This window comes from Lontra canadensis, unplaced genomic scaffold (genome assembly GCF_010015895.1).
Source record: "Lontra canadensis isolate GAN:19392208 unplaced genomic scaffold, GSC_riverotter_1.0 scaffold57, whole genome shotgun sequence".
NCBI lineage: Eukaryota > Metazoa > Chordata > Mammalia > Carnivora > Mustelidae > Lontra > Lontra canadensis.
Genome location: NW_022631051.1, coordinates 11,510,957 through 11,524,839, shown reverse-complemented (window position 1 = coordinate 11,524,839; position 13,883 = coordinate 11,510,957). Strand labels below are relative to the sequence as shown.

At 48.9% G+C, this 13,883-nt stretch overlaps 1 protein-coding gene across 2 annotated transcripts; it reads right to left on the bottom strand.

The window, feature by feature from the left end:
* Positions 1-1,349: 1,349 nt before the first annotated feature.
* LOC116878459 lies at positions 1,350-13,328 on the bottom strand. Of its 2 annotated transcripts, none has more exons than XM_032875981.1 (7): positions 13,300-13,328; positions 12,872-13,123; positions 12,501-12,624; positions 9,384-9,598; positions 8,661-8,731; positions 8,305-8,409; positions 1,350-1,577 (listed from the first exon to the last, which is right to left on the bottom strand). In XM_032875981.1, the coding sequence occupies exons 2-7, from the start codon at positions 13,091-13,093 to the stop codon at positions 1,403-1,405; spliced, it is 912 nt and encodes a 303-aa protein (XP_032731872.1). In that variant the 5' UTR covers positions 13,094-13,123; positions 13,300-13,328; the 3' UTR covers positions 1,350-1,402. The 2 variants fall into 2 exon arrangements, with proteins under 2 accessions (XP_032731872.1, XP_032731873.1); XM_032875982.1 differs by having other exon boundaries at positions 12,929-13,123.
* Positions 13,329-13,883: the final 555 nt, after the last annotated feature.

Below are 13,883 nucleotides of genomic sequence, written 5' to 3'. Positions count from 1 at the left end.
AAGTAGCCATTAAGTCCAAAAATCTAAAGCCCTCACGCATCTCTACCCCTTATGGACCCTTTCCCTTGACCAGATCACTATGTTCATGTGCTCCAGCCTAAGCCCTGGGCTTCCATCTACACCCACGCACTGGGTGATCTTACATAGGCTCGTGGCTTTAAATATTACTTGTATCCCTTGATTCTCATCATTAGACGGCCAATACTCCAGATTCCTGACCTCTACTTAGATACCCCTGATCTCAAATTTAACACGTCTGGTCAAAACAGAATTCTCCATCCCCCTTCTTCCCCGTACTCAACTATACCATCAGCCAGCCACCCAAAGCCAGCTTCCTTGGCCTTTCTCATCTCATGGCTGCCTCCTTCTCATTTTCTAGGTTTCAATATAAACGTCATCTCCTCAGAGAGGCCCTCTCTGACAGCCCACTGCATACATGTCCAACTCAGCTCCCACAGGACTTACCACAACTTAGAACCCTGTTATTAATTAGATCTCTACACTGGTTACACACACAGAGACACACACACGAGGATAGGATGTAAGCTCCTTAAGAGCTGGGACCCCCAACGACTTGGCTTATTATCTCCAGTCCCAAGCAAGGTGTGGGGCATACACAAGGGTTCAGTGATTATCTGCTAATGTCCAGCAGTCATAAAGCATTTAGTGAGGACTCATATCTCACATGCAGGTTTGATTCTCAGGTTACTGCGTGAGGGGAGTCACTGTCTCTGAAATTCCTTGGGGAGGTGCCAAGTTGGAAACTAATACACCAGCTTATTTTCCTCAAGAGAGGGAACAGATCACTGTTTTTAAACCCACACCTGGATAAAGTTTGAGTTTTGGGGCCAAGTATAGGGAAAAATGGTAGACTTCCTATTCAGTGGGGTCAAGCGACACCCAAAGGGGCCAGAGTCACTGTAGGGAAGGACAGCCCTGTCTCATCACTCATTTCTCTTTCAAAGCGCCATGGCTGGGGCACCTGGGTGGCTCAGTCAAGAGTCTGCTTTGAGTTCAGGTCATGACCCCAGGGTCCTGGGATTGAGCCCCACATAGGGCTCCCTGCTCAACGAGGAGCCTGCTTCTCCCTCTCTTCCCCACTCATGCTCTCTCTCTCGCTCTCTCAAATTAAAAAAAAAAAAAAAAATCTTAAAAAAAAAAAAAAAGTACCGTGGCTCAATTCCCATATGAGTGCAAGCAAGGGGACTACACACTACCACCAACCTGACCAATTACCAGATGCAGGCTCAGGCCGCCGGGGCCTCAGGCTTGCACCACCCTGACCACCTCTTCCAACTGGAGGAAGCCCATGGGACTGTACAGCTTCTAGGGAGCCCAGCACAAGCAAGCACCTCCACAGGAACTTTATTCACTCCTCTAGCCATGGTCTGTAGGGAAGAGGTTATGGGCCCCTCTTGGGAGGCACAGACTCTGTGCTGCTGGGGTCGTTCTCAGAGTCATCTTTGGGTCTTGGCACAGGCTGGAACTTGAGCAAGACAGGCGGGGTGAAGATGGAGGCCTTCACAGGAGAGAGTGGTGTCTCTTCGGTCTTGGGGGAGCCACTACAAGCCGAGGTCCTGTGCAGGAGATAGCCAAGACATGTCCATGAGGTGGGATACCAGCACAAAGAGCCACCAGAAGTACACATAACAAAACCAGAGGCTGTGGCATGGCTCTCAGGGCATTTCTACTTCCAGAACTCTCTCCCATGGATGGTTGTTCCAGGCTGTTCACCACAGCAATGTTTGTGATTGTGAAAACCTGGAAACCACCTAAACATTCCTCTGGAAATGGCTAAAGGAACCACGGCCGCCATGTGGCAGGCTGTTCTGCAGCTGTTGGAAGGACTGAGGTAGGTCTGGAGACCCCAGCAAATAACGATGCCCCAGTGATACGGTAGTGGAAAAATGCCAGCTTCTGGGAAGTACATGTAATATAATCCTGTGTTGGTTACAAAATTAACCAGTGTATTTGTGTGTGTGTGTGTGTGTGTGTGTGTGTGTGTGTTAGAAGGGTACACATGAAACTCTTGGCAGTGGGACTCTGAGCGGGGGCCTCTTATATTTTACATACTCATTTCTCTATTACAAACTTTTCCCCATAGAACGTGTCCTGCTTTTGTAAACTTTTTAAAGCCAATTAAAAATACCCCAGTTTTGATGACAGCATCAGAACACAGCTCACTCAGAAAGCAATATGTAACAAGAGCCTAAAATTGTCCCCATCAGGGCAATGTTTTAACAAGCAAGAACTGTTGAGGAAATCTTCCATCCATACAATGGAGCACTGTGCATCTATTTTTGGTTAATGTAAGTCTAATTCTAAAGACATGAGAAGAAACACATTCCACAGCTGGCTATGAAACTGCCCAACAGGACAGTCCCAATGAGGTAACAGACTACCAGACGTGTATAGATATGCATCTCCACAGGGAAAAGACAATTATATGTGATGCTATTTCTGGCAGTAGGAATAGGGGTGGTTTGGTATGGCTTTTCTTCTCCTTTGTGTGTGGTTTTTAGATTGTCCACAATAAGTACATATTGTTTTAGAGTCTGAAAAAAAAAAGGCTTTTAAAAACTGTTCATACCATTTCCCTTATAATTCCACTTCAGGAAATTCATCTGAAATTCAGGAATGGCTTAGCACATAAAGACTTTAATCCTCGTGGAAAAGGAACCAGAAGCACCTCTTGTGTTCATGGAAGCCCCAAATGGAGTTAAGGGACTGCACTACAGACAAAGGGTATCATACAGCCAATGAAGCTCGACTTCAAAAGACCATGAAGAAGTGGACGTGTCCCCATGGCCTTAATGATGAGTGACAAAGGCAAGATAAAAAAAAAAAATGACATTGTCTAACTGAATCACACCTTTATAAAATGATGCCTAGAGAAAGCTAGAAGGTATCTTGACAGCAATGCCCTAATAGGGTCCAGCCCCAGTGCATGGCCCCATAATTCTGTGAGGATCTGATAAGGCCAACGCCTCACTTTTACATGTTGCTTCATGACAACACTGCGCATATTTGCTGACAACCCCTTCTCTGTCACCCAGCTGTCAGTCCCCTTCCTATCCCTTCATCCCACCTACTTCTGATCTGACTGCATAGCCTACTCCTTCCACTTAGACATAATTCATGAATCTATATGATCAGGTTTATAATTTTATGTCTGCATAATATTCCATAATTCAGTGAATGCACATTTAAGCTGTTTCCAGTTTTTCTTTTACATGACACTGCCCCAGACATATTGGTACACAATCACTTTTTTCTTTCCCTTCATCATCTCCTTGGGGCCAGCTTCCAGGACTGAAAATACCAGAGCAGGGACGCCTGGATGGCTCAGCTGGTTAAGCATCTGCCTTCAACTCAGGTCATGATCCTGGTGTCCTGGGATGGAGCCCCATGTCGGGCTCCCTGCTCAGCAGGGAGCCTGCTTCTCTCTCTCTCTCTCTCTGCCACTCCCCCTGCTTGTGCTTTCTCTCTCTCAAATAAATAAAATCTTAAAACAACCACAACAACGAAACAACAACAGAGCAAAGAATTTAAAAACGCCTATCGGTCCTGATGTTCTGATAAACTGCCTTTTGAAAGGACTAACCTTACACTTCTGTGCTTCAAAAGACACCACTGAGAAAGTGGGAAGACAACGCACATAGTGGGAGGAAACATTTGCAGATCCTATGTCTGATAAGGGCCTTGTGTCTTTGGCAGCTGCTCAAGATACACACTTACCCTATGACCCAGCAATTCCACTCTTATGGGTATACCCAAGAAAACAGACAACCATGTCCTCACAGACACTTGGCCACAGATGTTCCTAACAGTATTAGATACAAGAGCCAAAAAAATGGAAACAACCCCAATGTCCATCAGCTCATGGACAGATAGAGAAAACACGGTATTAGAGCCATACAATGGAATACCATTCCACCATAAGAAGAAAGCCAACCCATAGAAGGTACAGCACCAACAGGGAACCCGGATGGAAACTATGACTTTTGGGTGATGATGTCAGTGCAGGCTCTTCGGTTGTTAACACACACATCACTCCGGAGCGGATGTTGTTCATGAGGGCAGCTGTGCACATACTGGGGGCAGGGGGCGTGTGGGAACTCTCAGTTCTTTCCTATCAGTTTTGCCGTGAACCTGAAACTGCTCTAAAAAGGATTTGTCTTGAGCGCCTGGGTGACTCAGTGGGTTAAGCCGCTGCCTTCGGCTCAGGTTATGATCTCAGGGTCCTGGGATCGAGGCCCGCATCGGGCTCTCTGCTCAGCAAGGAGCCTGCTTCCCCCTCTCTCTGCCTGCCTCTCTGCCTACTTGTGACGTCTCTCTCTCTCTGTCAAATAAATAAAATCTTTAAAAAAACAAAAATTTGTCTTAAAAAAGACATTTAAGAAACAGGAAATTTGTATATTAACTAACTCAAATTTAAATTTTAAAAATTTTAAAAATTTTATTTATTTGACAGAGATCTCAGAAGTAGGCAGAGAGGCAGGTAGAGAGAGAGAGGGGGAAGCAGGCTCCCACTGAGCAGACAGCCCGATGTGGGGCTCAATCCCAGGACCCCGAGATCATGACTCGAGCTGAAGTCAGACGCTTAACCCACTGAACCACTCAGGCGCCCCTAAATAAAAATTTTTAAATTTTTTAAAAATTTTATTTAGTTATTTGACAGAGAGAGAGAGCATAAGCTGGTGGAGTAGCAAGCAGAGGGAGAGGGTGAAGCAGGCTCACCCCCCGAGCAAGGAGCCCAACATGGGGCTCGATCCCAGGATGCCAGGACCACGTCCCGAGCCAAAAGCAGTTGCCCAAACAACTGAGCCACCCAGGCACCCCTAAATACAAATTTTTTAAAGTAAAAAATAAAATAAATTATCCCCAAGGGCGCCTGGGTGGGTCAGCCAGTTAAACATCCAACTCTTGGTTTCGGCTCAGATCGTGACCTCAGCGTTTTGAGATCAAGCCCTGCGTCAGGCTCCAGGCTCAGTATAGAGTCTGCCTGAGATTCCCTCTCTCCCTCTCCCTCTCTCTTCCCTCCCACTACCACTTGCATGCACGCACTTGCTCTCGCTCCAAAATAAATAACATCTTTAAAAATAAATAAATAAAAATAAATTATTCTGCCAATTTAAGCAAACATACAAACAGGAAATTCGTAGTTAACACATGCTATGACATGGATGAACCTTGCAAGCGTTATGCTAAATGAAAGAAGCCAGTCGCGAAATACCATGTTATTGTATGGTTTCATTTATATGAAATGTCCAGAACAGACAAATCCACAGAGAGTAGGTTAATGGCTGCCTAGGGCCAGGGGTGGAGGAACTGGGGGGTGACAGCTAAGTGGTGCTAGGGTTTCTTGCTTGTTTTCTATTGTAGTAAAATATACATAAAATTTATCATTTTAACCATTTCTGTGTGTACAATTCATTGCCATTAGATACATTCACAATGTCCTATGACCATCACCACTATCTATTTCCAGAACTTTTTCATCCTCCCAAACAGAAACCGTACCAATTAAGCAACAACCCACTTCCTTCTCCCAGTTCTTGGTAACCTCTCATCTACTTTGTCTCGAGGACTCTGGAACCATACAGTAATTTGTCCTCTCGTGCTGGCTTCTTTCACTTGTTTCAACATTCTGTTATATGGCTAGATCACATTTTGTTCATCTTAGATACACTTGGGTTGACTCCTCCTTTTGGCCACGGTGATGCCGGTGCTACGGAGATTCATGGGCAAGCATCTGAGTCTCTCTACTTGACTTCTTTCAGCCATATACCTGGGAGTGGAATTACTGGGTCATATGGCAATCCTATGCTCAACATTTTGGGGAACCACCATGCCTTTTTGCCATGGTGGTTGCCCCATTTTACATTCCCACCAGTCACATGCTAGAGTTCCAATTTATCCCCATGCTCATCAACATGCCATTGATGTTAAGAGCCATCCTGGGGGGTGGGATGTGGTATTTCACTGTGTTCATTTGCATTTCCCTGATGTCTAGTGATGGGGAGCATCTTTTCCTTGGTTTATTGGACATTTGTATGCCTTCCTTGAAGAAATGTCTATTCGAGTCCTTTGCCCATTTTCTGGAATGGGTTTTTTATTGTTGATTTACAAATCTTTTCTCCCATTCTGTGGGTTGTCTTTTCACTCCCTTCTTTTGGACATGATGGAAATGTTCTAAAATTGGACTGTGGGCATGTTTGCACAAATGTGAATATATATAAGGCCACTAAAGTGAACATTTTAAATGGGTGAATTCATATGATACTAGGCAAATTATCTCAAAGACCTTTTAACAGGAAAAAGCCAATATATAGTATTTTCACAACAAAAATGATTCTCTTCCTAAAGCCCTTACAGCACTGGATTCTCTTCACTTGGGGCTTTTTTTTTTTTAAAAGATTTTATTTACTTTTCAGACAGAGAGAGCAAGAGAGCAAGCACAAGCAGGGAGAACAGCAGGCAGAGGCAGAAGCAGGCTCCCTGCTGAGCAAGGAGTCCAATGTGGGACTCGATCCCAGGGCCCTGAGATCATGACCCGAGCCGAAGGCAGACACGCAACTGACTGAGCCACCCACGAGTCATTACCTGGGGCTTTTTTTTTTTTTTAAGATTTTATTTATTTGAGAGACAGAGATCACAACTAGGCAGAGAAGCGGACAGAGAGGAGGAAGCAGACTCCCTGCTGAGCAGAGAGCCCAATGCGGGGCTCCATCCCAGGACCCTGGGATCATGACCTGAGCCGAAGGCAGAGGCTTTAACCCACTGAGCCACCCAGGCACCCCTACCTGGGGCTTTTTGATAGGCAGAGAACACATATCCTAGCAACCTTAACATGTACATCTTTCATTACTAAGGAAACCAAAAACATATTTAAAGGTTTGTTTACACTTTGGGTGTCTTCGTGAATAAACTTTCCATCAACTAAATTTAGAATCATCTCTGGGGTGCCTGGGTGGCTCAATGGGTTAAAGCCTCTGCCTTTGGCTCAGGTCATGGTCTCAGGGTCCTGGGATCGAGCCCCACACCGGGCTCTCTGCTCAGCAGGGAGCATACTTCCCCACTCTCTGCCTGCTTGTGGTCTCTCTCTTTCAAATAAATAAATAAAATCTTTAAAAAAAAATAGAATCATCTCTACAGAACTGTGCAGGTTTCTCACATGGTAAGTCATTTGCATTCTCACTCACTGCTAGTGGGAATCCATAATGGTACAACCACTTCAGTCGTTTCTTTAAAATGAAACATATGATCACCATGTGATCCGGCCATCGTGCTCCTTGGTAAGAGTTGAAAACTTTTGTCCATACCAAAGCTTGGAAGCAACCAAGATGTCCTCCAGCAGCTGGATGGATAAACTAGTGTACCCAGTTATTCAGTGCCGAAAAGGAACAAGCCAGCCATGAGAAGACATGGAGGAACCGTATGTGAAAGAAACCATTCTGGAATGGCTATATACTGTACGATTCCAAGTATGTAATATCCTGGCAAAGGTAAAATCATGGAGACAATAAAAAGATCAGTGGTAGTCAGGGGTTAGTGGGGAGGGAGGGATGAACGGCTGGAGCTTGGAGGACTTTGAAGGCAACCAAGCTATTCTGCAGGACACTATGGTAGGGGACACCTGTCAGTACACATTTGTCCAAACCCATAGAACGTACAACGCCAAGAGTGAGCCCAAACATATGGACTCTGGGTGATGACGTGTCAATGTAGGTTCATCAGTTGTAAGGTAGGGGATGTTGATAATGGGGTGGGGGGGTCTGTGCCTGAGTAGGGGGAGGGGGATCTGAGAACTCTCAGCACTTTTCTAGTTGGCTGTGAATACAGAACTCCTCTAAAAAATAGCTATTAAAAAAAAATCATCTAATGCATTGAAGCAGCCAATCTACGTACATACTTTGAAATAACACTCCACGGAATGCCATGGGAAATACTCACCACCACCATAAATGTTGAAAACAGGTGATTAAACCAAACAAGCAAACAAACTACATATTCAGTAAATCCCTGCTTTGCAAAACACATGTGTGTAAACCTTAGGGCTACCCACAGTTGATGGAATCATTCCCTTTCTGGTGTGTCTTTGAGCTGCTTGTTACCCATTCTCAGCATTTACACACTCTAGGAAGGGGGAGTGACTTTTCCAGCACCCAATTACATTAGGGCCCTTTCAGAAAATGCGAAGGACTACAACACAGAATGTTTTTTTGGCCCTCCTGTACACTGCCATGATGCCATCAAGCCAGGATGACATCCCAACCCAGAGAGGCTCAGAGGCACGCTTACCAGGGGAAGCCAGGGCAGTGGAGCTTGTGCGCACTGTTTCCAGCCAGGTATGAGAAATGGAAGCCTCCGGGATTGAGGACCAAGGGGGTCAGATCAACCATATGTCTGCAAGGCAGGGCAGGGAGGGGAGCATCAGCTCTGGACTCCTCCTAGGCAGGCCCTCCCACAGGGACTCCCGGGCGCAGAGGAGACCTCTATGAGCCTTGACTCCGTCCCTATAAAATGGGGATAACAACTCCTCGGGATTGTGGTGAGGATGAACAAGGTAGGGAAAAATGGGAACCAAGCACGGCCCACAGTGTGCTCCCTAAAATGCTCTTTTCCTTTGCCCTGAGCCTAGAATCCATTCCTTCCACCTCTTTGGGTTCGATGACAGGCCAGCCCAGTTCAGTTTCACTTCTGACCTTGCAACCTCCAACTTCTCCATCTGCAGGAAATAAGGGAAATCTTAGGATAAGTTTGGGCGCTTCGTGGGGAAGAAAAACACCTTATACAAGAACTAGGGAAACTATGTGACTGTCACTCATTCAGCAAATGCATCGGGGTCATCCTTTGTGCCCACCTCAAGCTTGGTGTTAAGAGGGACGGGATGGGGGAGCTGGGAACTGAGAGAGGATGAGGAGGCTGCCTGGCTTGAGAGTGAGGGATAAGCAGGGGCCAAGAGAGGGCGGTAGTTAGGAAGGTACTGCCGAGGCACTTAAAGAGAGTGGGAAGGAGAACACCAGCCATGAGGTGGGACAGGTGTGAGGCTGGAGATGTTGGGGGTGTGGCAGCCATGGTTCTCCACCTGTCCTTTAGGCCCCCCAAGATTCTGCCCTGTGGCGGCTGCCTTGTTCAGCTGACGCCAAGCAGGTGAAACTCCATGCCTCCAACCCTTCAACTGGAGCAGACCCCTTTTATCTGCTTTATCTATCAACATTCTACCCAAGATTTTGCCTCCAGACAGCATTGTGCCGCTTAAAAACAAATTTCTGACAGTCACTGCCGTGGGCCCAGGAGAGCCTTGGGGTTGGCTCTGAGCACAGGGGCGGAGGCTGCCCCTCCCAGGGCCACAGGGAATGTGGGATGAGCTCACTGACCGACTTGCTGGGCAGCGGAGGGAAGGGACCAAAGACCCTAGGCATAGTGTAGACAGGAGGCGATGGGGCCACCACGGAGGCTATGGTGGTGGCAGGTGACGGCAGTGGGGGAGGTGGCAGCAGGGCTGGTGGCAGGCATGGGGAGGTTGATCGGTCTCTCAAGAGGATGGGTTCTGGTTTCTTCAGTTTTGGCTTTCTTCTCTTCTTCTTGGCATCTGTGATAAAAGGGACCAATGAGGGCCTCTGCCGTGGCCAGAGCAGGGCAGAGCAGAGGTTGAACAATGGTGTAGGCTATTCAAAAGCTTCCTCCCACAAAAGGCACCATGTAAGAACATCCAGAGCCACTGCTGACAGGAACCAACATGTACCATCCCACTGACCCCACAGCTACCCCCACAAGGGTATTTTTGTCTCTCTCTCTCACACAAGCAGAACTGGAAGCTCCCACTGTCCAAAGCCCAGGCAGGACCCACACCCTGATGGGCTGACTTCAAGGCCAGAATCTGAGGGGATAGAACAGAGTACCGCCCTCTAGGAGGGCTGGGCGTGTCCCAAGCAGGTCAGTCTGCTGCCTCCCCCAAACCTTGTGGAAAGCTCCTGATTTAGCCAGGCCTTTCATGGGGTATCCAGGCCCAAGGTGAGTTCACCAGCTACACCCAGCCCCAGGGCCATCCTGGGGGTGTGCAAAGGCCCTCTCCTCTGTAAGGAAATCCTCTGTAAAGGGGAACCCTCCTACACTGTTGGTGGGAATGCAAGCTGGTGCAACCACTCTGGAAAACAGCATGGAGGTTCCTCAAAATGTTGAAAATAGAACTACCCTATGACCCAGCAATTGCACTGCTGGGTATTTACCCTAAAGATACAAACGTAGTGATCCGAAGGGGCACGTGCACCCAAATGTTTATAGCAGCAATGTCTACAATAGCCAAACTATGGAAAGAACCTAGATGTCCATCAACAGACGAATGGATAAAGAAGATGTGGTATATATACACAATGGAATACTATGCAGCCATCAAAAGAAATGAAATCTTGCCATTTGCGACGACGTGGATGGAACTAGAGGGTATCATGCTTAGCGAAATAAGTCAATCGGAGAAAGACAACTATCATATGATCTCCCTGATATGAGGGAGAGGAGATGCAACATGGGGGGTTAAGGGGGTAGGAGAAGAGTAAATGAAGCAAGATGGGATTGGGAGGGAGATAAACCATAAGTGACTCTTAATCTCACAAAACAAACTGAGGGTTGCTGGGGGGAGAGGGGTTGGGAGGGGGGGTGGGGTTATGGACATTGGGGAGGGTATGTGCTATGGTGAGTGCTGTGAAGTGTGTAAACCTGGCGATTCACAGACCTGTACCCCTGGGGAAAAAAATATATGTTTATAAAAAATAAAATTAAAAAAAAAAAAAAAGAAGTGGGCTCAGGGAGAGTCTTTGAGTAACAGGACTCTGGGGTCTGCCCCCTCTCCTATTTCCACGTTAGGTTTTCTTCCTATATTCCGTGAGTCTGAGTATTTCTATTGGACACCAGCAAAATGGGTATGAACAAGTGCCTCATACAGCTCAGTGAAAGGGCTCATCTAGGGGCGTCTGGGAGGCTCAGTGGGTTAAAGCCTCTGCCTTCAGCTCAGGTCATGGTCCCAGGGTCCTGGGATAGAGTCCCGCATTGGGCTCTCTGCTCAGCAGGAAGCCTGCTTCCTCCTCTCTCTCTCTCTCTCTCTGCCCATCTCTCCAACTACTTGAGCTCTCTGTCAAATAAATAAATAAATAAATTCGTAAAAAAAAGAAAGAAAGAAAGGAAAGAAAGAAAGGGCTCATCTAGAATGATGATCACTACCACCCGTGAGCACCGACCTGGAGGCGAAGAGCCCGAGCCCTAGAGCAACCCATACCTGAGTTCCGGTCTAGACTCTACTACTATGTGACACTGTTGTCACATTGTTGGCTACCCTCCCTGGGCCTCTATGTCCTCATCTGTAAAATGAGTTTAATAGCATGGACACTTCCTCGGGAGGCTGTGTGAGAGCTACACATGCTATGGGCCCATCAGATGAAATGTGATGGGCCCATCATGAAAGTGAGAGATCCAGGTGAGCCAGGCCTCCTGATACAATGAAGAAAGCCACTCCACCACTAGCTAGTGTATCACTGAAGGCAAATGCACCATAAGAACTGAACCTGCATCTGATCAAGGCTTTAGAGCAAATGCCCAAGAAATATAGGGAGAGGGGAACAAGACAAACGGCACCAGGGGACCCTAACAACAGATATAAATCCAGTGAGCGCAATGTCCCAAAGGACAACACAGTTCTTCAAGTTGATGGCATGGGGGGAGTAAGGGGAGAGCATCCCACCTCAAAGGGACTCCAACAGACATGGCCATCCCTCACTTGGCATCCCTATGTGGTCACTAGTGTGGCCCCCTTTCATTTCACCCTCACAAGTGTGCCAACGTGGACACGAAGTACATGGCCATCCTAGTGAAAAGGAACCTCAAAGGACCTAACACCCAAATATTAAGTATCAGCTAATATTAAGAAATTGTTGTCAGGTGCCTGGGTGGCTCAGTCAGTTAAGCAACTGCCTTCAGCTGGGGTAGTGATCTCAGGGTCCAGGGATGGAGCCCCATATCAGGCTCCCTGCTCCATGGGGAGCCTGCTTTTCCTTCTCCCTCTGCCCCTCCCCCTGCTCCTGCAAGTGTGTGCTCTCTCCATCAAATACATAAATAAATAAATCTTAAAAAAAAAAAAAAGAAATTGTCAACATCTAGGTAACATTGTAATTATAAAATGTCTTTTAACAGATCAAAAAGCACTTTAAAGGATCCAAGAATACAATGATGTCTGAGATTTCCCCCAAAACGCTCCAGAAAAAGGGGGGAACAGAGCCCGAAGCAAGCATGGCAAGATGGGGATACTTGCTGAAGCTGAAGTGTGGCTGGTCCCTGAGTGTTCCCTGTGGTCTCCAGTTTTGTATATGTTCGTTTCCCTAATACTTTAAAAATGAACACCAATTTAAAAAAAAAAAAAAAAAGAGCCAAGCAGAGAACCAGGGATAAGGGAACCTGAGTCAGGTTTCCTGGGTTACTGAAGTCTGGCAGGGGCTGAACCTCACCCTGGGAGTAGAGGTGCACGCGGTGGATCCCCCTCTTCAGCTGCTCTAGGCGCTGGTGCATCTCCAGGGCACCCATGCTGTTGCAACAATTCAGCTCCCCCTGAACTGCACAGAAGAACTTGGCCTACGACAAAGGGAGAGGCAGAGCAGGAGGAGGCCAGACAGGTAAGCCGCCTGCCGGCTGCACTCCCCAAGCTGGGCAGCCGGGGCTTCAGGAAGAACCCCCACCCCGCAGCTTCAGCGAGGCGCGAGGGCTCCCACCCCACCCCACTCCCAGTCACCTACCCTCTGAAGAGGAGCAGGAGCGGTGCGAGCATCCGCCCCCGTGGTCCCCACCCCGCCTCCCCCCTTGCAGCCCCGCCGGCTCGCACCCAGAGGAAGGAGAGGAGCCCGCGCCCCTCGTACTCGGCCAGCTTGCCCTTGCGCACCACCCTCTCGGCCAGCGCGGGGTTGCGGTCGATGCTGCGGAAAAGGCGGCGCAGCGCGCGCTCCGTGTAGGTGGCCGCCTGCCTCTCGAAGTCTTCCTCGGAGATGAGCTGGCAGAAGGTCACACTCTGGGGTAACTCGCTGTCGAACTCGTCCAGGACCTCCATCCCGGAGGGGCTGCAGGCGGCCCCGGCGGCCTGGGGGCGGAGCGGCCGTCGGGGCGGGGCCACCGAGCCTCCAGGCGCGGCGACGCCCCCACCCCCCACCCAGCCCGCCTCCGGCCGTTGGGGGTAAAGGGCAGGTCCCAAGGGGCAGAGATCGGGTCGCCGTGGGCGGCGGGGGCCCGTCGGGGCGGGGACCGCAGGGGACGCACCTGCTCTCTGACCCACAGCCGCCGCGCGGACGCAGTCTCTCTCGGCGTGCCGCCGCCACCGCCCCGACCGCCTAGCCAATCCCACCCCCGGAGCTGGCTAGCGGAGGGGCCAATCCGCGCGAGGCGGCCGCACGTGACAATGCCCCCTCCCCCGCTCTGGGCATGCGCTCTGAAACCTTCGACGGGGCAAACGCCGCAGCGCTCCGCGGAGGCCCCAACCCGCTGGCGTGTTGCAGACCTTGATCCGGGAGCTGGGAGCTGGGTGCTGGCGGTGGCCGCGCAAGGAACATGGTCAGCAGCCGTACTCTTCAAACTTTAAGGCTCTCCCCCCTCCCCATTCCGCCTGCTCGCCCTCCCTCCTTGAGGTCTGTAGACAGCACCCCAAGGGCTTCTTCACTCAGTCCCTAACTCCTCTACTCAGACTTCACTCTTCTTCTCCTGATTTACTCTCCAGCATTAAACCCAGCCCTCCCCAGCTTCTGTCTTTTCTCTTCCCGTGTATAACCACTCGTTTACTCTGTACTCGCAGTTGCCTCTTCAGCATCTCCAGCTGCTCCTGACGCATTTGAGAAGGTCCCGTCCTC